The following is a 23,439-nucleotide window of genomic DNA, read 5'->3' on the forward strand; positions in this document are numbered from 1 at the left end:
TTAGTGTTGCAGCTAAACTACGCAGGACACCGGCCCTCCAGGACCGAGTTTGCCCACCCCTGTCATAGAACCATTCCTCCCAAGAATTTAAGAAATTATTTTAGGATGCCATAGTTTCCTATTTATAGAGAGTTCAATAAACAAGAAGAGCTTTTCCACCATGACCATCTGAAAAGTTTTCTTTAAAGAGTTTATTTGATGCATTAGTACCTCATAATAAAAACAAGAAACTCATGTTTGGACTTGAGGTTGGTTGAGTAATACTAAGTAAATTTCTAGTTTTGGGTGAACTATGCCTTTAAGGACAATGTAGTAAATATATTCGTTCATTTCTGTCATAACACAATGAAACAGAAAATTGCTTGTGTGCATGGTAAAACGTCAACTTTACACGCTATTTCTTTACTGCAGGGGTCAGGAACCTTTTTTTAATAAAGAGCCATTTGGATGTATGTTTATCTCAAAATACCTCTTTAAAAATGCATTTGCTACTGTGTTACTACCAGTGGTGGAAAGAGTACTGAAAAATCTTACTCAAGTAAAAGTACCATTACTTGCCTAAAAATGTAGTGCAAGTGGAGTAAAAGTATTTGTTGTAAATTTTACTCAAAGTATGAGTAAAAAGTAGAACTTTTACTCAAGAGTAGTGAGTATTATGCTGTGAAAAGCTGATGCATTTACATGTAACTTGTGGATGTGTGTATGTGTAAACGTAACATTCTGTAGTGCATTTAGTTATTGCCCAGCAGGCACACAACATCATAGGACGTTAATATTAGGTTAAATTTAGGTTGTAAGATCAAGTGACCAAAATTCAATGTCTAGCCAGCATCTAAGGAAAACGTTATTTTGATGTCTAACATTAAATGTCGTTGATATTTGGTTGATTTTAGGTCGTGTTAGAAAGTGACCAAAAACCAATGTCGAGCCAACATCTTAAACCAACATCCTATTGACGTCAAATACTGATATTGATTTTGAAAATCTTCTTGGCCAATTTTAATGCTTCCAAACAGTTTGCTGCATTTATAAATCGCCCATGTCTTGAGGTAGTTCATCATGAGGCGATTTACCTTTTATGTGTGATTTGATTGGACAGGAATTACAGGACTGATTTTTCTAATCCTCATAGACAAAGAAGAAATAAAGTAGTGACTGCAGGTTGAAGGAAAGTAGTGAAGTAAAAGTACTGATACAGCACTAAAAATGTAGTCAAGTAAGAGGAAAAAAGTACACATTTTTAAAACTACTCTGTAAATTACAATTCCTGAGAAAAGTAATTAATTACAGCAATTTAAGTATTTGTAATTACTTACTTTACACCACTGGTTACTACTATAAATAACACAGGTTTAAACAAAATCTTTTTGTCCAAACAAAGTCGTGTATGTCCATGCACAACTCAAAAATAAACAAATGTGAAGCATCACATGTTGAGCAAGTCCATGAATGAAGCCCGTCCTTTTATTGTTAACAGAGTTCTTATTATTTTGCTGTAAAAATACAATAAAGAGGGAATTGTAATTGTATTTTCGATGGGAAACTGATTTCTAGTGATGATTATAATTTTTTAAACGATAAAATATTATTGAAGGAAAACAGCTGGAGAGCCACATACTTTCAAGTGGTGCTCGCTGCAGAGCCATTTGAGGTCAAAGGGCCACATGTGGCTCCAGAGCCATAGGTTCCCTACCACTGCTCTAGTGTGAGAAGAACAGTTTGGAAAAAAATTCAGTCAAAATGAATGATTCAAAAGAGCCGATTCGCTAAAACGAGTCAGTCTTTGTGACTTCCGATGTTACCATTTTGTTTTGCTTTTTTTTTGTTTAACCGTTTTGTGTGGTGTTTCTACAACTTCTTAACAGCTTCTAAATTATTTGCTGCTACATTATAAAAACTCTAAACTGTTTTGTTGAATCGCACGTCTCAGCTTCAGACGTGGCACTGCGTGACGTCATCAGAGCGCCGCCGTGTCCACTGTATTTCGCACTTCAGCTGCTCCCGTTTCAACATTATACTCGGTTTTGATCGCATCAGGTAACTATGATTCTTCTTCAATAATAGATTAAATTGTGTTGTCTGCATGAAATGTTGCTGCTAAAAGCTAGAATAACAAAGACATTAGATATCTGAGCTGATCACTACTACTTCAATACATTAGATCTTGAATGAGAAACCAGTGAATTAAAGATTGTAAGTAATACAAGTTAAATGTGACGTGGAGTAATTTGCGCTCCTAATGTGAACCACTGAATATGTCTGTACAGTAATCATTTTCTTATAAATCAGTGAGTGATCAACTGAGTTTATGATGTCGTCTCAACGCGTACTCTTGAGTTTGAACGTTACTTCCATAATACAATTTGGTGCATTACCAGCTTAATAATTGATGATTTATATTTTAAGAAGATTTTTAGACATTAATACTAACATTATGAAAACTACAACGCTTTTAGTCCTTTCAATAATTTATTAGTAGTCATATTTATATAATGAATTTAATTAAATGACATCGTCAATCATAACAAATTCATTTAAATACCTTAGGGAGCAAATGTCTTGATATTTGTTATGAACGTACAGTTCCGGATGTCCTCATTAGACAGGAAACTGCTAATGGCAGGGATGAGTTTCTGTGCAGTGTTTGACTACTGCTGGTTTACACTTTAACTGTGATGTGGTTATGTTTTAGTACATATCTCAGGGAAAGGTTTCATGTGGCTGTGTTCCTCGCCTAATTGTTTTCCTGTGAAAACGTAAAAACAAAACAATTGAGTTTCAATCAAGTTAAGATAACTTTACTTGAGAAACAAAGTAACAATGCATATTGTTTTCTGGAAAATGCATCAAAATTAACAGATTTATTTTAACAATAACAATATGTGCCATGAACAGCATATCGTGGTGGAGTGCCTGAGTGATCCTAAGAGCTATGTTGTCGGGGCTAAATGCCCCTGGTAGGGTTTCATTCATTCATTCATTCATTCATTCATTCATATTCTTGTCGGCTTAATCCCTTTATTAATCCGGGATCGCCACAACAGAATGAACCGCCACCTTTTCCAGCAAGTTTGTACGCAGCGGATGCCCTTCCAGCCTGCAACCCATCTCTGGGAAACATCCACACACACTTATACACTACGGACAATTTAGCTTACCCACTTCACCTGTACCACATGTCTTTGGACTGTAGTGGAAACCGGAGCACCCGGAGGAAACCCACGCGAACGCAGGGAGAACATGCAAACTCCACACAGAAACGCCAACTGAGTCAAGGCTCGAACCAGAGACCTTCTTGCCATCTTCCAGCCTAAACCACGGCGAATGAAGTTCTGCACAAGACTTTTGGCCAGCGGAGAAATTAAAATGGTCATGCCCAACTGAGTCTGGTTCTCTCAAGGTTTTTTTTCTTCACTCCCATCAGGTGAAGTTTTTTTTCCCTCTCCGCTGTCGCCACTGCCTCGCAAGGTTCAGGATTGGTAGAGCTACGCATCGATGAATTGGCTCTTCAGTGTTTGAACTCTCAGTAATGATTAAATCACACTGAACTGAGCTAAACTGAACTGAACTGAACTTAAACACTAAAACCTGAACCACACTGTTCCAGTTACTGAACCACACTGTTCCAGTTACTATGACCATTTATGTGAAGCTGCTTTGACACAATCTACATTGTAAAAGCGCTATACAAATAAAGCTGAATTGAATTGAATTGAATTGAGGCGACCTCACTTCCTACTGCACCATTGCTTCGCCCCCCTGGTAGGGTTACCCAATGCAAAAAGGTTTTAGGTGACAGGTCAGTCTAAGTTTGGTTCAAAAACACCTTATGAGTACAAAAACATCATTGACAGTGACGTCGCCCAGTGTGGCGCAGCCAGCGCCCCACCTTGGAGCCAGGCTTGAGGTTGGGGCTCATATGAGAGCGACTAGTGGCTGCTTTTTTTCCTACGGAACCCAGCTAGGCTTAGCCCGAAGGTGCAACATTGGACCATCCTTTTGCAGGCTCACCACCTGCAGGGGGAGCCGTAAGGGGCCGGTGCATTGTGGAACAGGTGATGGTCGAAGGTTAGGACCACGACAACACGATCGTCAGGCACAGAAACTGGCTCTTGGGACATAGAATGTCAGCTCTCTGGAAGGGAAGGAGCCAGAGCTTGTGCGGGAGGTGGAACGGTAGCCCAGGTGGAGGAGTTCAAGTATTTTGGGGTTTTGTTCGGGAAGGATGGAGCGTGAAATTGACAGGCGGATCAGTACAGTGGCAGCAGTAATTCGGTCGATGTACCGGTCGTTTGTGCTAAAGAAGGAGTTTAGCCAAAAGGCAAAGCTCTTGATTTACCAGTCAATCTACATTCCTACTCTCACCTAGGGTCATAAGCTTTGGGTCATGACCGAAAGGACAAGATCTCAGATATAAATGAGTTTCCTTCGCAGGGTGGCAGGGCGCACCCTTATGGATAGGGTAAGGAGCTCTGACACCCGGGAGACATAGAGAGAAGTCAGCTGAGGTGGCTCAAGCATCTGTTTCGGATGCCTCATGGACGCCTACCTAGGGAGGTGTTCCAGGCATGTCCCACCGGGAGGAGGCCTCGGGGAAGACCCAGGACACGCTTGAGGGACTATGACAATGCTTCTACATGCATTTACTTTAATTGTGCACAACTTGTGCATACTTTATTTTGAAAACGTCTTCCCAAGTAAATTTATATTAATTTAGAAATGTTTAGCTGTTTTACTGAGTGAATAGATTGAAGTACTAAGAAACAATATCATTTGGATTATTCAGTTTAATCAAATGATGATTTGTATGTTCATTATGCTGTATTTTTACTTGTCATATTTATTAACACTGTTAAGTTTATGAATAGATTGCAGCACTCTTATAGCATCTTATTTAAACTGTGCAGCTTCTTGATGTTTTAACATCTTCATTACCCGCAGAACAGAGTGAAGATGATGGAAGAGAGTGGTATAGAGAGCACACCACCCGCTACCCCTCCACCTCCATCTACAGTGGTTGCCAGTCCTCCACCACTCACCAGCGGTAATGCCCAATGCGCTATGCTGTTTTCTGTGTATTTACTGTCAGTGAAGGCAGTGGCTCATCTTTGATTATGCACACAAACTCACTTAATGGAAGCTTTGAATGTATAACGTTTAAACATGGACATCATGACATGGTTGCACAAATGTAGTTTGATTCAAACGTGGGAGTCATACTCAATTATCAATGTAAGCAGACATCTAGGAAAATTCTGACCTAGTTAAGAGAGACGTGCACTTCATATAGCCATAAGATATTTTTTGGTCAGGGACTCAGGTTATTATTTATTTTTTATTTATTCATTTTTTAACAATTTTAATTTTAAACATTGTCAAAGAGGTTAAAACAAAGGTTATACAATATTACAAAATACATTAAAATACAATAGTAGTAACAGATAAATAAACTTAATACAAATCTTGGTACAGTCTATTCAATATGTTCAATACATTATTCAAAACAACTTCAGCTTGCAAGTACAAGGCAACTAAATATAGTTGAGGTCTAACCAGCAATGCAATAGCAGCAAGTGCAGGATATAGGTATAAGTTCTAAAGTGCAATCGTAGATAAACAATATGTAATATTTACAGAAAATTATGTTGAAAATTATGTTGTTTACTTCTTAGTAATTTATTGGTAATCAAATGATTGACTCGGACTGAAACTTCTTCCTAGATCAGTCTCATTTGGCTTGGGTAGATGAAGTTTCAGTCAGCATGGAATGGGTATATACCTGAAATAATCTGATTAAAAGGAAAACCAACACAATCATATTCAAAAATAACTTGATATTCTTTGATGTATTTGTTTACATCTGACAAACGTGTGTATATTTCTGTGCACCTAACACTTTCAAACCTCTCAGTGGAGAAGACTTAAATATTTGCTAAAACGTATTTTAGTGCATCTTCTTTTTAAATCTATTATAATTGCAAAAAATTTATTCCTGCTGCAGTGACATTATCAATCTACATGTGATGATGGGGTAAGGTTAGATTTGAACATGTAAAAATGTTTGCAATATTTAGAGATTTAATATAATGTTTTAAGATAAGCAGAACATTCATTCAATTATTTTCTTTTAGCTTAGTTCTTTTATTAATCAGGGGTCGCATCAGCGGAATGAACCGCCAACTTTTCCAGCATATGTTTTTTGCAGCAGATGCCCTTCCAACTGCAACCCATCACTGGGAAACACCCATACACTCTCATTCACATATACACTATGGACAGTTTAGCTTACTCAATTCACCTATAGCATGTCTTTGGACTTGTGGTGAAAACCGGAGCACCCGAAGGAAACCCACATGAATACGGGGAGAACATGCAAACTCCGCACAGAAATGACAACTGACCCAGCCAAAGCTTGAACCAGTGATATTCTCGCTGTGAGGCGACAGTGCTACCCACTGTGCCACCACCCCACCCCGAAGCAGAACTTCATTCATTTATTCATTTTCATTTCAGCTTAGTCCCTTTATTAATCAGGGGTCGCCACAACGGAATGAACCGCAAACTTATTCAGCATAGATGTTTTACGCAGCGGGTGCCCTTCCAGCCGCAACCCAACACTGGGAAACACCCATACACTATGGCCAATTGAGCTCGTTCAGTTCATCTATACCGCATGTCTTTGGACTGTGGGGAAAACCAGAGCACCCAGAGGAAAACCACCAGAACACAGGAAGAACATGCAAACTCCACACAGAAATGCCAACTGACCCAGCTTGGACTCAAACCGTTGGCCTTTTTGCTTTGAAGCAATCGTGCTACCCACTGCGCCACCATGGCGCCCTCCTAAGCAGAACTTACTGGAAGTCAAATTGCATTATTGCCCTGATGGGAATTACAATTCGGGAAATAAACTGTCTTGGAAATCACAGTTTATTTCCTCCTTCGCATCTAAAAAACCTCCTTCGCATCTGAAACCAACAATTTGTTGATAGATTAATAAAAAATAAGTAAAGAGAATGAGATCTGCATTGAAAAAACCCCAAAACAAACTTCATGAAATTAGCCCTAATGTTGGTAAAAGAAACTTCTACACGTTTTCCAACAGGTAGGATCAGATTGTTTTTACCCCTTGTAGAATCTGTCACTGCAGGATGACATACATATTTTTAATACATGGAGAAGATCCTCTCATAGGGTCTAAAATCTAAATCTTGATTGATTGAACATTTTTACTTAATTTTTAATACTTTTAATTACTTTTAATTAATGAATGATTATTTTATTTATTTAAACTTTTTTTTTGCTCCTGTAGTTCAAGGACAAGTTTTATATGCCATCTACAGGCATCTCTGGTGCAGCTTTCGATCATCGTCAATGTAGTGCAAAGTAAGGCTCAAGAATGACTCCATCGTCCTCGTTGACCAGAGATCAGATGTGGCTGCTAAGTTAAGAGAGCGGGGTCATGTGACACATTGGGAACGTAACTGAAAAAGTGTCCTGAAAAAATTAGATCGATTATCCTCTTATCAAATATCCTCTTACATCTTATATTTGTTAAAGCACTTATGAAGAAAGTTCAGTTGGATTGTGTTGTTTTTAATTCTATGAGAAATTTATTTAATTTAGTTTATTCTTTTGAAACCATTTTTAACAATGTTAATCCAAATACAGTTGTACAGTTTTCAGCAAAAATAAATTATCCGGAATAAACCTCCACTATACTTTTTATTGCCATTAAATCATCTATAGAAGCTGGCATGGCGTTCACCCCAAAAACCTCAAGCAAACTTGGAAATGTGTCTTTACATAATATAGATTTAAAAAAAAGTTATTTTAGGTTTTTGGAAAACTATGTATAACTTTAGATTTGTCAAGAAGATACAACCCAAGAATACATAGTTTTATTTTTTTTGCAACATATTTATGTGCCATCTACCAAGACTAAGGCCCCGTTTACACTAGTGTGTTTTAGTTTTAAAACGGCGTTTTAGATAAGAACGATCCGCGTCCACACTATCGTTTCACCTAGTGTTTCTGAACATATCTCCGTCCACACCACACCACCAAAAACATGTATCACATGACCATTCGCGCACTCTGGACATGCGCATTCTAGTATAAACAGGAAGCATGTGTCTCGCTTGGCATTTGGTTATTGTTAGTCAACAAACACCGGTTAAACAATAAACGCAATGGAAAAAAAGCAAGAGAGGTATTTTTGTGGACAGACGATGAGGTCGAGTTGTTACTAAATGTAACAAATAAATAAGTGTACAATGGCGCCTAAAACAGACAACAGTGCAAACAGTGCTCCCATTTCTGTGTCCAATCCATGTTGTTGTTTACAGTGAAGGCTGGTCTGAAGTCTTCCGGTAGCATTAAAGCCATGTGTTATAGTCATGTGATAGGAGCTTGACAAATAAGAGAAGGATACGCAATGACACAAAAGCCCCAATCAGTTAGCGAATCTCGGCAGCCCCGCCTCTGTTTTCAGATGTCTCCGTTTTTCCCCATCCACACTGAGACGGAGCAGCAGCGTTTCAGAATGAAAACGGGCTCTCCAGGGTTTCCAAAACGCTTCGTTTTCGGCGCCTGAAAACTCCAGCGTAGTGTGGACGGATGGCGTAACCGTAGCAAAACTTATGCGTTTTAAAACGAAAACGCATTAGTGTAAACAGGGCCTTAGTGAAACTTATGCATTTTAAAACTAAAACGCATTAGTGTAAACAGGGCCTAAGATGCAATATTAGGCTATTAACTGTTTCATTAATATACAGCACAAGTGTCTTATTATTCCCATGGGATCACACTGCTTTTTGTCACATCCCTGTCTCATGCATGTTTAAGAATTGGTTTTAACCACAGCGGTTCAAAATGTAGTTCTGCCGGGCGACAAAGTTATCAGCATGGTAAAAAACTACATTTCTGGTCAAACCATTTTTCTGCAATTTTAGACCATAAATGGAAATAATGAAGGGCAGTATTAATAGCTTAAAATGTGGGAGAGCGTTGATATTATGTGATTGTATTGTATTGCAATATGGAACAATTAAATGTTGATGTTAAATCAAAAGTATTTCACAAATACTTGAAAATGAGATGATTTAATGTCAATAATTCTGGATGGTTACAACTGAATTAAGTTTAAAATAACTGCATAAAATGATAAAATATGAAGCGATAAAACATATGATATTAATAGTACCCAGCTTAAATGTAAAATTAGAGTTACCAGAGGTAGACGAAGAGACGCAGGGGGAGGGAGAGAGAGACAAAGAGAGCAGGCCCAGAAGTTAGCCTGACTGCAGTAGAGTCAGAGAAGATAGACTCCAGAGGAGGAGAGGAGCAGAGCAGGAGAGAAGCAGGCCAGGAAAAGGGAAAAGAGCATAGTTTTACACCTATTTTGTATCTTTCTTGACCATGTGACTAAAGGCCAAATGCTGAGACATTCAAACTGACCAATCAACATGTGACCACATCATAAAACCCCCAAAGTCCACATATCAGGCCCCGATCTTATCAGTATCTGCCTTTGGAGTCAGTATGGACCTTCTTGAGTCAGTTTTGTCATATAAACAAATGCATATGATAATATGGCCTCTTACACATGCATCTCACTTTTCTTGTTTTTAGGTGCCACTCGTCCTCAAACTGTCCCTAGTCCTTCTGGCATCTCTGCTTTTACCCCAGGAGATTTTTCCAGCCCTGTTCCCTCAGTGGCTTTAACTTCCACGCTGCCACCCATGCAGTCTTCTGTTCCTCCTCTCCCTCTCAGCTCAATATCATCTCCGCTGGGTCTGAGTGGTCCATATGGCATCCCTAGTGCTTCATTTGCCTCTCCAGCTGCCGGTCCTCCACTCAGCACCGGTCCCCCTCTGGGCCCGGTTCTCTCTGCCCCTCCAATGGGCCCTCCCACCACTGGCTTCTCTGTTAGCGGAGGATATGACATCACCCGTGGCCATGCAGGGCGCACACCTCAGACGCCATTGATGCCCAGTTTCTCCAGTGCCTCACCTATGCCAGGTAACACTCAACGTTTAAAAAATGCTCGCTTGGTGTTAGTTCACCCAAAAGTGAAAATGATGTTATTAATTAATCACACTCATGTTGTTCTAAACGCTGAGACGATCATTTATATTCAAAACACAGATTAATCCATTTGTGCTCAAGTTTTTAAAAATGTTTTCATGCATGTAGCCTTGTTAGTAGCGTCCTACATGAGCATGTTTTGCTTATATTTTCTCCAGGTTTTTGATTTTTTTTTTCAAGAAAATTGTATTTGAATGGGGAGCAATTATGTGGCAAGAACCCTTCAGTGTAAAATTTGAATAGGAGGAGAACATTTAGCATTCTAACTCAAAACATCTGCTTTCAACAGATCAATTTATGTTCATAAACACATTTATTATTATTAAAATTAGACAACCATTTGATATGAACCCCCTGAAAATGATCTATCACAAAGAATTCATCTATTTGTCTTAAAGTGTGTCAAAAAGATCAATTAAAGAGTTACATATACAGCTGAAGTCAGAATTATTTGCCCCCTTTGATTTTTTTTATTTAATTTAAATTTTAAATATTTTATTAATTTAAAATATTTTCCAAATGATATTTAACAGAGCAAGGAAAGTTTCACAATATGTCTGACAATATTTTTTCAAAAAAAAAATTTTTTTTTTTTTTTTCTGACAAAAAGTTTTATTTGTTATATTTCGGCTAGAATAAAAGCAGTTTTTCATTCTTTAAACACCATTTTAGGGACAAAATTATAAGCCCCTTTAAGCTATATTTTTTCCCGACTGTCAACAGCACAAACCATTATCATACAATAACTTTCCTAATTACTTTAACCTGCCTAGTTAACCTAATTAACCTAGTTAAGCCTTTAAATGTCACTTTAAGCTGTATAGAAGTGTCTTAAAAAATATCTAATCAAATATTATGTACTGTCATCATGGCAAAGATAAAATAAATCAGAAATTAGAAATTAGTTATTAAAACTATTATGTTTAGAAATGTTGAAAAAAATCTTCTCGTGGTTAAACAGAAATCGGGGAAAAAAATAAACAAGCGGTCTAATAATTCAAATGCGGGTAGATTTCAGATGTGGCGGGTTGAAGCCCGCGCTTTACTTTTATCATTAGAGTATATAGAAAATGCCCAACAAAAGAAATCTCTAATTTTCAATTACAAATCGCATCAGTTTTTGCTGGGTTTGTCTGGCTTTCAGGAAATGAGCGAGCTGATGCAGCTGCTAAAGATGCTTTGAAGCAAGTAGTGAACAAATGCCAAATTCCTCTTTCAGAGATGAGACCTTTTATCAACATTTACATTTTAAACGAGTGGGATGCATTAGAAAATAATAAATTACACAAAATCCAACCTGAATTCCCACACATAATTTTAAGACATTTTAAGAATAGATTTGATCAAGCGCGACCAAGGTATTTCCCCACCGGCAGCTGTAGTTGCCAATTAAACATTTGACAAAGTATACAAAAACTTTAGATCTCTTGAAGGATTTTCTTTATTTGGACAACTCTAGAGACCTTTATGATTATATTGATACACAGTTAAAGTCAGAAATATTACCCCCCTTTTGATTTTTTTTTTCTTTTTAATATTTCCCAAATGATGTTTGACAGAGCAAGGAAATTTTTACAATATGTCTGATAATATTTTTTCTTCTGGAGAACGTCTTATTTGTTTTATTTCGGCTAGAATAAAAGCAGTTTTGAATTTTTTTAAAACAATTTTTGAGACAAAATTATTAGCCCCTTTAAGCTAGTTAAACCTTTAAATGTCACTTTAAGCTGTATAGAAGTGTCTTGAAAAATATTAAGTAAAATATTATTTACTGTCATCATGGCAGAGATAAAATAAATCAGTTATTAGAAATAAGTTTTTAAAACTATTATGCTTAGAAATGTGCTGAAAAAATCTTCCCTTCATTAAACAGAAATTGGGGAAAAAATAAACAGGGGTGCCAATAATTCAGGGGGGCTAATAATTCTGACTTCAACTGTACATTTGTGAACAAAAAAACATTTTAGTATGATGAAAATTGGCTTTATTTGGGAGGGCTTGCATCCATTTTGCCTCCTGGAATAAGGGGTAGGAAGTTGTAGGAAGTTATGTGACAGAAATTAAATCAATTATTTTTTTTTTCTTAAAATCTTTTATTTGGTTGTTTTCTTGCTTGACATTGAGAAATTAAACATACAACTTGTAGATAATTACTTATAAAAGGAAAAGGGCAACTATGAACTTCGGCAACTATAGTGCCGGTGCGCTTAAATAGGTTAAGTTATTTTTGATGAAATCTGAGACCTTCCTCATCCTTTATAGACTACAACAGACTTTCAGTTATTAAGTGGGAAGAAAGCAGAAATGAGTAAGCTAACCTGCATTATTTTTTAGCTGTTGAGTGAACACGGGATGTAAACTTGTTGATACATAATTGAACATTTTGAGGTTAAACGGATATACTAGATAATCACTAAAGACTGCCACTTCTAAATTATTTTAAAATATTACACTACATAAGGACATGACGGATGATTTCGGGCCCAGATCTAACCCCTTAGCTTCATTATAGGAATTAAATATCATATTATCAATCATTCATTCATTAATTCATTTTCTTGTCAGATTAATCCCTTTATTAATTCGGGGTCACCACAGCGGAATGAACCGCCAACTTATCCAGCAAGTTTTTACACAGCGGATGCCCTTCCGGCCACAACCCATCTCTGGGAAACATCCACTCACACGTTCTCACACACACTCGTACACTACGGACAATTCAGCCTACCCAATTCACCTGTACCGCATGTCTTTGCACTGTGGGGGAAACCGGAGCACCCGGAGGAAACCCAGGCGAACACAGGCAGAACATGCAAACTCCACACAGAAATGGTAACTGAGCCGAGGCTCGAACCAGCGACCTTCTTGCTGTGAGGCGACAGCACTACCTACTGCGCCACTGCTTCTCCCCATATTATCAATGCTGATGAGAAAATGTTTTTACAGGGATTGTTACTAATCCCATGATGCAGCAGCCAGTGTCTGGAGGGTTAGATGTCAGCTCACCCATTACATTTCCTGAGGATGTTGAAGATCCCAGAGTCACTCCGGACAGCAACGCACCTGGTGGATTATGGGGCTTCATCAAGGTAACTGCACACGTGTATACTTAAGGCTAGGTATACGTGTGCTTAACATGTCCTGATCCAGATGTGTTTTAATCACAGGGTGTTGCTGGAAACCCAATGGTCAAGACCGTCTTGGATAAAACCAAACACTCTGTGGAGTCCATGATCACCACGTTGGATCCTGGGATGGCACCTTATATCAGTGAGTAATGATATGTTGGTGTTTAGATTTATATTGTTGATAAAAAGAGAATTTTATTTTATTTTATTTACGAAGATGGTTTAATGACAAATTCAGTTTGATTTTATGTGAATTTTACTTAAGTTTTTATTATATGTGGGCATAGATGTATTTTTTAATCTAGATTAATCGCACTGTAATCTAGGAATTAATCCAGATTAAAATTGTTCATTTGAATTCTGACGAAGGCATTCAGATTATGTGTGCTACCCAAATATTGACTAAAAGTAAGTCTTTGAGAATGGGTTTCTCAAGCCAGGTGGCGCATTAGACCAGGGGCTCATCTCCTGTTTCCAAAATGCATCACAAACTGCTTGAGAGACTGTTCTACTATGATAATTGGTGATGAAAATAAATGATGTTCAATAAGATGTACTTGTGTTTACAAACTGTTTATTCGGTTAAACATCAATTTTGAACTGTAGGTCTACATAAGCTCGAAACCGTTATTTTTGATTACCTAAATCCGACTAAAGTCATAACTGAACCAAACAGAAATGGAACTAAGATGTGGAGTATGCATATATTAGTGGCATTATTGAAGTAAACACCACGATCAAACGATTACCGTCATGTTGGACTTTTAGCCAAATTTTCCGACAAGATCCACACACATGGCTGTCAGTAAAGGACCACACACACACACACACACACACACACACACACACACACACACACACACACACACACACACACACACACACACACACAAAGCAAAATGCGGAAGTTTTTTTTCTTTCCATTCGCCATGTGTTATTAATTTCCATAAGTCTCTCACCAGTCCTTACTCCTTATTTGCGTCTAATACCCCAGTTTGTCACGGGGGCATGAATGAAATGTTCGTGAGTGAAGGTGAAACTGCCAAACTGCAGTTAAAGTCACCCAAAATTACAGGAAACTTTTACATGAAAGCACTTCATGTAAAACCCTTAATTATATTATTGGCTATTAGGGCAAAAGACTACATTACTGATGTCTATGTAAATGTAGTAAGTAGTGTCTTCGAAGTAAGATCCAGAAGGGCATCTTGCTGATTTGATTCAGAAGTGCACTTTTTTTTTGTCAGATGGCTCACTGGTTACGTATACATCCGCGCTAAAATATCAAGGTGAAAGTCATCATACCTTGCATAGAATAGATCCAGCGCTCAACCCAACTTTGAGAATAGATTAACGGCGATATATATTTTTTCAATCGTGCAATAAGAGTCTCACGTTAACGCAGCATGTTAATGCCGATAATGGCTCCCCACTTTTTTTTATTTGATCTCAAAAATCTGTCCACCGCTATATTTGCAAAAAACAAAACAAAACTTAAAGCATTTCATTTCTATGGTTCTTCTGTTCGGAGTATGTTTACATCGCTAAGTTGAGAAATGCTGTAGGAACAGGATGTTGAAAATGCACTTCTTGTTTATATGTCATTATTTAATGGTTTGTGTTTGTAAGAATCTGGAGGAGATGTGGACATTGTTGTGACGTCAGATAAGGAAGTGAAGGTGGCAGCGGTACGGGATGCATTTCAGGAGGTGTTTGGTTTGGCCATGGTGACAGGAGAAGCCGGTCAGTCCAACATTGCCCCACAGCCAGTGGGATATGCTGCAGGGGTCAAGGTAAATATTCTTCTTTTTTAAAGGATAATTCACCCAAATCTTAAAATGTACTCACCCTAAAGTGGTCCCAAACCTTTATAGGTTTCTTTATCCTGTTAAACATGAAAAAAAGTTATTTTGAAGAAAGCCAAAATCCTGTAACCGCTTATCTCCATAGTAGGAAAAAAAATACTATAGAAGTCAATGGTTTCATGTTTCCAGCTTTCTTGGAAATGTCTTCTTTTGCTTTCAGCCAAAGAAAGAAAATCAAACAGGTTTGTGACAAAGTGATAACTGAATTTTCAGTTTTGGGAAGATTCTCCTCTTAAAGTGTCTATCAACGTCTAAATGTTTACAACTGTAGGAAACTTAGTCATGCAACTAATGATATATAAGCACATATATTAATCTGAAGTTTGCATGGGTGTCTTAGGGAGCTCAGGAGCGCATTGACAGTCTTCGCCGTGCTGCTGTTATTCATGAGAAGCAGCCTGTGGTCTCTGTGGAAAACTTCATCGCTGAACTCTTTCCAGACAAGTAAGAAAAGTCAATTTGAGACAAAACTTGAAATGCACAAATGTAAAAACATCACTTTAAACCACGGTTCCCAAACTTTCTTGAACAGACATTCTTAAAGCACCATTAGCTTTAAATCAAGCACTTTTGTAATTCGCACCCAGCATGTGTATTTCCTTAAGGTACTGACTGTTTCACTTACACATTATATTTGTTACAAATGTCATTTTCAAAAATGTTCAAAGAACTTTAATAAAATATGTTAAATATTCAATACTGGTAATATTTAAATGTGGTTTCTGAAATATTGATAATATGTGCATTAACTGTCAGTGTTTTTGTACAAGATTTAAATTTAAGATTTTTAATTTAAGAGTTTGTCAGTTTTTTTTTGTTCTGTTTTTGACAATTGAGTACAATCATAGAAATAACACCATAAACTAATTTGATTTCAAATTCAAGAACTTTCAAGGACCTGTGTTTGTTTTTAAGCACTTTCCAGGCCTTAAATCCAAATGCCTGAAGTATTTTCAAGAAGCATGGGAATATGAAAGCTGGATCATGGTTAGGGATGGGTACCGAAACTTGGTACTTTATCGGTATCGGTGCTACATCATAAAAGGCAGAGGTATCGAAAAGATCTGACGTTAACAGTTTTGCTATCAGTACTGGAGAATTATTGCTGAATAAACATTACTTACAGTAGCGTGATATAACTGACCGACCTTTTCTAATTTGCAATATTTGAAATTCATTTGCTCAATTGCCATCTCGCATGAGAAATGCTTGTGTTTTCTGACAAGCGCGTCAAGTATAAAAGCCTTTAGAGTTCTAAGCTGTGCGCACGCACTTAGTGGAGACTTGTGCCAAACGCACACACCTAGCTTGCAGAGTGAACCAAACGGGCTGCATTTCCTGAATGGACAACGACAATGCACGTTGCAACAATACTGCAGCAAGTTGTTTTTCTTGTATAAGTGGAAGCTGGCTAAGTGAAAATATCTTTTTAAAGTGCATTGACTGCAATGAAAAGTAACAAAAGTTTTTGACTGCCTAGCTAGTAACCGTAACGTTACACCGTTACATCATCCACATCATTATCCCAGCAGTCAATCACGTTAACAGTTAAATAAACACACACATTCGGTTACAATGAAAACAGCATTTTTTCTGCAGTAGCCTAAATAAATCTTAAACATTAGAAATGTTTTTACATCAGCTGTATTTACAAATATAGCCTATGAATAGCCTAATAATAAACTATGCATATTAAGAAATTATGAACAACTGAGAGTCATTGTCCCTCAAACCATTGTACATTCTTTTACAGGAAAAAAAAAATTACAGTTATTGGTTAATTTACAGTTATTGGTTTTGTTTTACATTAAAAACATAATAATTAAAAAAAGGATTGTTAATTCTGTTCAATTAGTTTTTAGTTTTGTACATAAATGCTACATAAAGTACAGATAACTGTTAAAGTCCCGAACCGATAAGTGGTATCGATAAAAGTAGTTCTACCGTTAAAACCTTACCCATTCGTAATCATGGTGCGATGTTTATTATTTTTATTTTTTGCTGCCGTACAAGCTTGTACGCAATTGTTTTTATTTTTGTCTATCGGAAGAAGTTGCACTTAAACCATCGATCATGGTCATGGCTCGTACTTTGATAGAGGAATTTACAAGCACAGCCAAGTAGCTTGTGAGCTCTTGTTCATGTTTTTTACATTTTAAACTATGTGATCAGTCCGCTTGAAGTCAAAAGGTGTGTGTTCGCCTATCAGGAGGATAAAGTCACCAAACAGCAAGCCCTGTATGAGGTGTCCGAGATGATAGTTTACAACACACTTTGCTTAATAATTCACACTGACTTGAAGATCAGGTGTAGGCATGGGACGATAAACAGTTTCAAGCTTTGACTGCAGTTTGGAAAAGTGTAGGATTTAAAACCACAAAAAATTTCTGTTATTCCATTTCTAAACATCCAAACACACTATAGACCTGAACAGTGCAGTGGCTTACTGTATATTCAAAGAAAAGAGTAATATTCAAAGACGTTTTTTCAAGTTCTGATCTATCAAATCTGTGTTTTTTTAATGAATGATAGGTCTATGATTTATTTTAATTAAATAGCCTGATAAGTTTACTGTTCCAAAATATTTCATATGCTTCTTAAAATAAAATGTAATGTGTCCACTGAAAAAAATAACATATTTTAGAGTAGTAATCACAATACCGTCATAATCAATGAAAGCAAATGAGAGCAAAGAAAACAATGTTTCCTCTGTCCATGTTTGCATGGAATTTCATCTCTACTGCTTCGGAATTTGCTAGGTCTTAAAATTTTCACTCATGATGTCTGCATGAACATTTTCCCACCATCAGAATTTTCTGTGTGTATGTCTGCCTTAATGGGCAATATTTGATTCCTGCATTTGACCTTTATCGAGACACTTATGCTTAACTAAATGTTAAATATATTTGGTTTGTCTTTTATGTAACTTTTGTAATAGAAACTTGTGGTGTTAAAATGAATGTCATATTTTTTGCTACTTAAACAAAAGAAGCACAGATCATCTATAGCTTAGTTTGTTACGCAATACATAATGAAGCATTCACATTGATCATCTTATGAAAAAAACTTAATGGTAAATAAAACTGAAAAAGGGTATATGTAGAAAGTAGGCAAAGACACGCAGATGACAGCTGTGCTTCATGTTGAGGAATATCATATCATAGTGCTTTCAAAGTATAGAAAATAACCATGCATGTTTTCCACCAGGTGGTTTGATATAGGTTGTCTGATCTTGGATGATCCTGGATATGGGATTCACATTGAGACATTCACCCAGGCTACACCTGTGGCCCTTGAGCATGTACAGCAGGTAAAACATCATATCTGCTGCAACACACTCATTTTCTTATGAATACTGTTCAGGCTGGGTTTCCCGATAATGATGCACCTTGGCTCTTAAAATTGTTACAAACACTCCATGTGCATTTCCCCAAAGTGCACATAACGTGATTGTGCAAGAAGCATAGACTGTAATAGAAATGGACGTAGTATCCGTGACTTACCCATATAGGTTTCTAAAGAATGCAAAAGAAGCTACAAGTAGGCGTGGCCAACCATCGCCATTTTGTTTGCACACGCAAACCGACCAGGGGAAACCAAACATAGGCAAAGAGGCGGAGCGTGAGTGTAGTAACAGATGCCTGCTAGCATTTTACTTTTCTTTGGTAGAAACTTGTTTTCTGATCCCATGTAATTGGTTGTACACTATATCAATAAAGTGTTTAGTCTTTTAAAAACACTGTCGTAGTACATTGAGCCACTAAACATTGTTCTTATGATGTTTTTCAATAGGAAAACTTCCAAACACTTAAAATATAGTCTGTGTTAGTAAATGCAAGGCTATTTATGAAATCTAAGCATAACACTGTATGACAACATTTCAGACGACTGTTCTAGAGCCTACAGCTAATCAATATATCAGATTCTGGAGTGCATTCAAATTCTAAAGAAAAATGTAAATGATAAATGATCTCAAATAAAACAAATACATTTGTAGATATGGTATATAGGCATAAAATTTTACTAACCTGGGAAACGAAGGCCACATGAATGGTTTGTGGGCACAAATAAGTGCACACAGCATGCCATAGCATGCTCAAAAAGCAACTGACTCTGTAAAGCCACATAAAACAACGCAAAAATACGATGAATATGCCGAGTTCAGCAGCTAATCAGCCGGAATCAGCTGAGGTGAAGCGACTGCGACCAGCGAGACCTAGCTGTCACTCAATTGGCCACGCTCTTAATTATGCAGACTTGATATAGCTCAATATTTATGAAATGGAGTTATAAAAAAATTCATACATGGATACAGACTAAACTTAAATGTGAACGAGCTTACATTAAACTAGAGTACTTAAATGTTAAGCAAGCATTCTCATTGGCTTTGCAAAATAAGTAGGGATGTTAACAGCTACTGTTAAAGTCCCGATATCCAAAAACCACAAGAACAGTCAGTGTTATATATTTTGCTGATGTGTGTTCTTGCATTTTGCCAAATATTACAAGGAATGTTAACCAAATAAATAAATAAATAACCAATACTAACTACTGGTCATTGGCTGCATCTGAAATTCCCAACTCAATACCTACTCAATACTTGAGTAGTTAGCAAAATTAAGTTTTAATGTGCTTCATGACAATAAGTAAAGTATGTTTTTATAGAATGTATGTGAGTGGTATGAATAAAACTTTGACGTACTTCATCATGACCCATGCCAGTAGTGTCACCAAACACCAAAGATGCTTTAATATGTCATGCGTTTTATCAGATTGCTCAGAGCAACATTATAGAAGAACCCTAAAATGTATTTAGCATGATAGATGACCTGAAGAACTGGAAGTGGTCAACTGTGATAATTAATAAAAGCTCCTGGTTTCGTGCTGGTGATCTCTCATCAGCAATTGCTTCTACCTGATCTAAAGTGAGGACTTTCAATGCTTCGCAAATGCCTTATAAATGACAATTAAAGGCTCGATCATGTTCTAAAGAGGGAAAAAATAACTTTATTAATTTCAAGATACACAAATGAAGCTTTATCAAATAAAAAGTTATATTCGCAGGCTTATCTCATATACAACTATTGTAGCATCGCTTAATAACATTGAAATATTTGATCATAATATATTGTTAAATTATCATATTGTTGCGGTTTTATCCTATTTTATGATAAATTGTGACACTCCTGTTATTCAGCAATATTTTTATTTTACAGTAATTATATTTTTTAGAGGCGGGGCAGTGGCTCAGTAGGTAGTGCTGTCGCCTTATAGCAAGAAGGTCGCTGGGTCGCTGGTTCGAACCTCGGCTCAGTTGCCATGAACTAGCTTTTCTGCATCTGAGATGGATAGCATACTTCATAACTTGGCAATATTTCTTAGATGAAAGAATTATATATATTATTTATTGTAGAGCTAACGTTAACTTTGTATCCCTAATAATACTAATAATATTTCTCACAACTCGATAATTGCAGGTCGAGTTGTGAGATCTGCTGTGTACAGGATTTAGGCCCAATGAGTAATAATTCTGTCTTTTCTTGAGTTTAAGAGAAGAAAATTGTTGGTCATCCAGTCTTTAACATCTCTAATACACTCGGTTAGCTTAGACAGTTCAGACATCTCATCAGGTTTAGTTTAAATAAATAATTGAGTATCATCTGCATAGCCGTGAAATCTGATCCCATGTCTTCTGTGTATTGTAAACAGCAAAGAGCCTAAGACTGATCCTTGAGGCACTCCATACTTTACTGGGCTGACTTGTGAAGGCTGCTTTACATTAATATTTACAAACTGCTAACGGTCAGCTGAGTATGACTTAAACTATTGTATAGCTTGTCCCAGGACACCTGCAAAATTTAAGCGGTCTGTAAGGATATTGTGGTCAACGTTGTCAAATGTAGCACAAATATCCAGTAAAACTAATAACGAGATGCACCCTCGGTTAGCAGCTAAGAGTAAATCATTGGCTATTTTCACTAGTGCGGTTTATGTGCTGTGATGAGAAATGAAACTTTACTGAAACAGTTTAAAAACATTGTTCGTTTGCAGAAAGGAGCATAATTGCGCAGAAGCGACTTTTTCTAATATTTTAGAAATGAGTGGACAATTAAAATAGGCCTATAATTAGCTAGGTTGCTGGGGTCCAGTTGTGGTTTCTTAATATTAGGCTTAAGGTTTCTCCTAATACAGGTGGCAGTTCTTTCAGTAATTTTGTTGGAATTGGGTCTAACATACATGTAGCTGATTTAGGGCTATTTATAATTTTATCTAGCTCTTCCTGTTCTATGAGTTTGAAGTACTGTAGGTTATTTTGATTCAGTGGAATATTTACTGGATCTGAAGGATAAGCCGGTGCAGAAAGTTTAACATCTTCTATTTTCTGTCTGAAGCCTTCTATTTTATCACTGAAAATTTCAGAAAGTCATCACTACCAAGTTGCGGTGGGACACTTAGTTCCAAAGATGACCGATTATTTGTTAATTTAGCCATGGTGTTAAATAAAAATCTAGAATTGTTATGATTATTTTTTTATCAGTTTACGGAGGTGATCAGCCCTGGCAGATTTAGGAGCCCTCCTATAGCTGGACATACCGTCTTTGTAATTCTAAAGACCTCTAATTTATTTATTTTTCTTTTTTCTCCCCACTTACATTCCAGGGCACGGGTTGCTATTACTACCTATCAAACTGCATAATGTTTCATAATTTAGTTCTTAAGCAGTATATAACATGGAAGTGAAATATGTGTAGTAGATTGGCTTGTGAAGCACGCTTTAAACTTTCTTTTGTTGTTTTCCTGCAGGCGCAGTCACTGACTCCTCCAGATTACAACCTCCGCTGGTCTGGTCTTCTAGTGACTGTTGGGGAAGTTCTGGAGAGAAATGTGCCCAATGTCAGCCGCACAGATTGGCATCAGGCCTTCACGGGAATGTCTCGCCGACAGATGATCTACTCAGCCGCCAAAGCTCTGGCTGGCATGTACAAACTACGTTTGCCCTCCAGGACAGTGTGAATGACGAATGCCATTAATTACAGACCACAGATTCTTACAACGTCACACTTCCAGCTCGAGGTGTTCTGTGTCTTTTTTTCATGTGTCATCATGAGTTTTGGCTTCAGGTCTGAAATAAACCAGTTACAGGGCAGTATAACTGTAATCTAACTTTTAAATTATTGATTGAATATTTTTTCCATTGATTGCATTCGAGTTGGATTGGTATTAAAAATTGACCACAATATCCCAATCTGATGTAAATAGTTGAATATGAAACGCGTGTTGTGCGTCATGATCTAATTTCATACAGAGTGACATCCTTTAGAATATTCATATCTCACCAAGGAAATGATGACTTTCTGTATGCCAATGTATAACACTTTCGTTTAAGTTTACAATCAAATACATGGAGGATTTTAAGGATAGCTAAAATTCTTAACATTGTGAATATATTGTTTTGATGTTACGGTTTGGAGTTCATTTTGTAGCATTTCTCTTTAGCTGAACTGCCGTTACAGAAGTGTGTCTGCACGTTTGTTTCTTTTATACCTACAGCAGGTCTATGTTAGCTAATGTTTACTGCTTTCAGATTAAGAGAATCACCAGCTTTGCTGCATATGTAAACAAACCAACTTCTTTAAATGTTGTTACGTTAAAAAAACCTGACTATATATGTTCTATGGATAGGTGTTTCCGATGATTCACTCAGAGTGACGCAGGGCACACCTGAGCATGACCTCTGAGTTGACAGCTGTTGTGTAGCACATGAACATATATACTAAATGATTGCTGTCAAAGCCAAAGCTGTCATGGACTGAAGGAGTTATTGAAAAGTGTAAACTGCCTTTAAACTGTTTATATGTTTATATTTCTAGAACAACTGTGGATGATTTTATTTCATGGCATTTTACAGATGTGCCTTTGACCAGCAGATGAGTAAAACATTTTGTAAAGCATCATGTTCTATTTTCCTTTTTTTAAATTTCCTTTTTTATTGGTGTATGCTTATTTTGTCATTTCATGCATTAAAATTTTACTTTAGCTTAGTCCTTTTATTCGCCACGGCGGAATGAACCGCCAACTTATCCAGCAAATGTTTTACACAGTGGATGCAACCCATTACTGGGAAACATCGTCTTTAGGGGAAACCAGAGCACCCGGAGGAAACCCATGCAAACACTGGGAGAACATGCAAACTCCACACAGAAATGCCAACTGACCCAGCCAGGACTCGAACCAGCAAACTTCTTGTTGTGAGGCGACAGTGCTAACCACTGAGTTACTGTGTTGCCCTGTTCCAGGGGTGTCCAAACTCTGTTCTAGAGGGCCGGTGTCCTGCACATTTTAGTTCCAACTCCAAT

General features: G+C 37.1%; 1 protein-coding gene across 2 annotated transcripts; it reads left to right on the plus strand.

Moving 5' to 3' along the window:
• The first annotated feature begins 1,959 nt into the window (after positions 1–1,959).
• Positions 1,960–23,119, plus strand: prrc1 (proline-rich coiled-coil 1). 2 transcript variants are annotated; one of them, XM_005155573.5, is made up of 9 exons: positions 1,960–2,037; positions 4,947–5,044; positions 9,634–10,023; positions 13,036–13,178; positions 13,257–13,359; positions 14,847–15,010; positions 15,423–15,526; positions 18,290–18,392; positions 21,887–23,034. In XM_005155573.5, exons 2-9 carry the CDS (start codon positions 4,954–4,956, stop codon positions 22,094–22,096), a joined length of 1,308 nt encoding a protein of 435 aa, XP_005155630.1. In that variant the 5' UTR covers positions 1,960–2,037; positions 4,947–4,953; the 3' UTR covers positions 22,097–23,034. The 2 variants fall into 2 exon arrangements, with proteins under 2 accessions (XP_005155630.1, NP_001007061.2); NM_001007060.2 differs by having other exon boundaries at positions 1,961–2,037; positions 4,942–5,044; positions 21,887–23,119.
• Positions 23,120–23,439: the final 320 nt, after the last annotated feature.

The sequence above is a fragment of the Danio rerio genome, chromosome 10 (genome assembly GCF_049306965.1).
Source record: "Danio rerio strain Tuebingen ecotype United States chromosome 10, GRCz12tu, whole genome shotgun sequence".
NCBI classification, from domain to species: domain Eukaryota; kingdom Metazoa; phylum Chordata; class Actinopteri; order Cypriniformes; family Danionidae; genus Danio; species Danio rerio.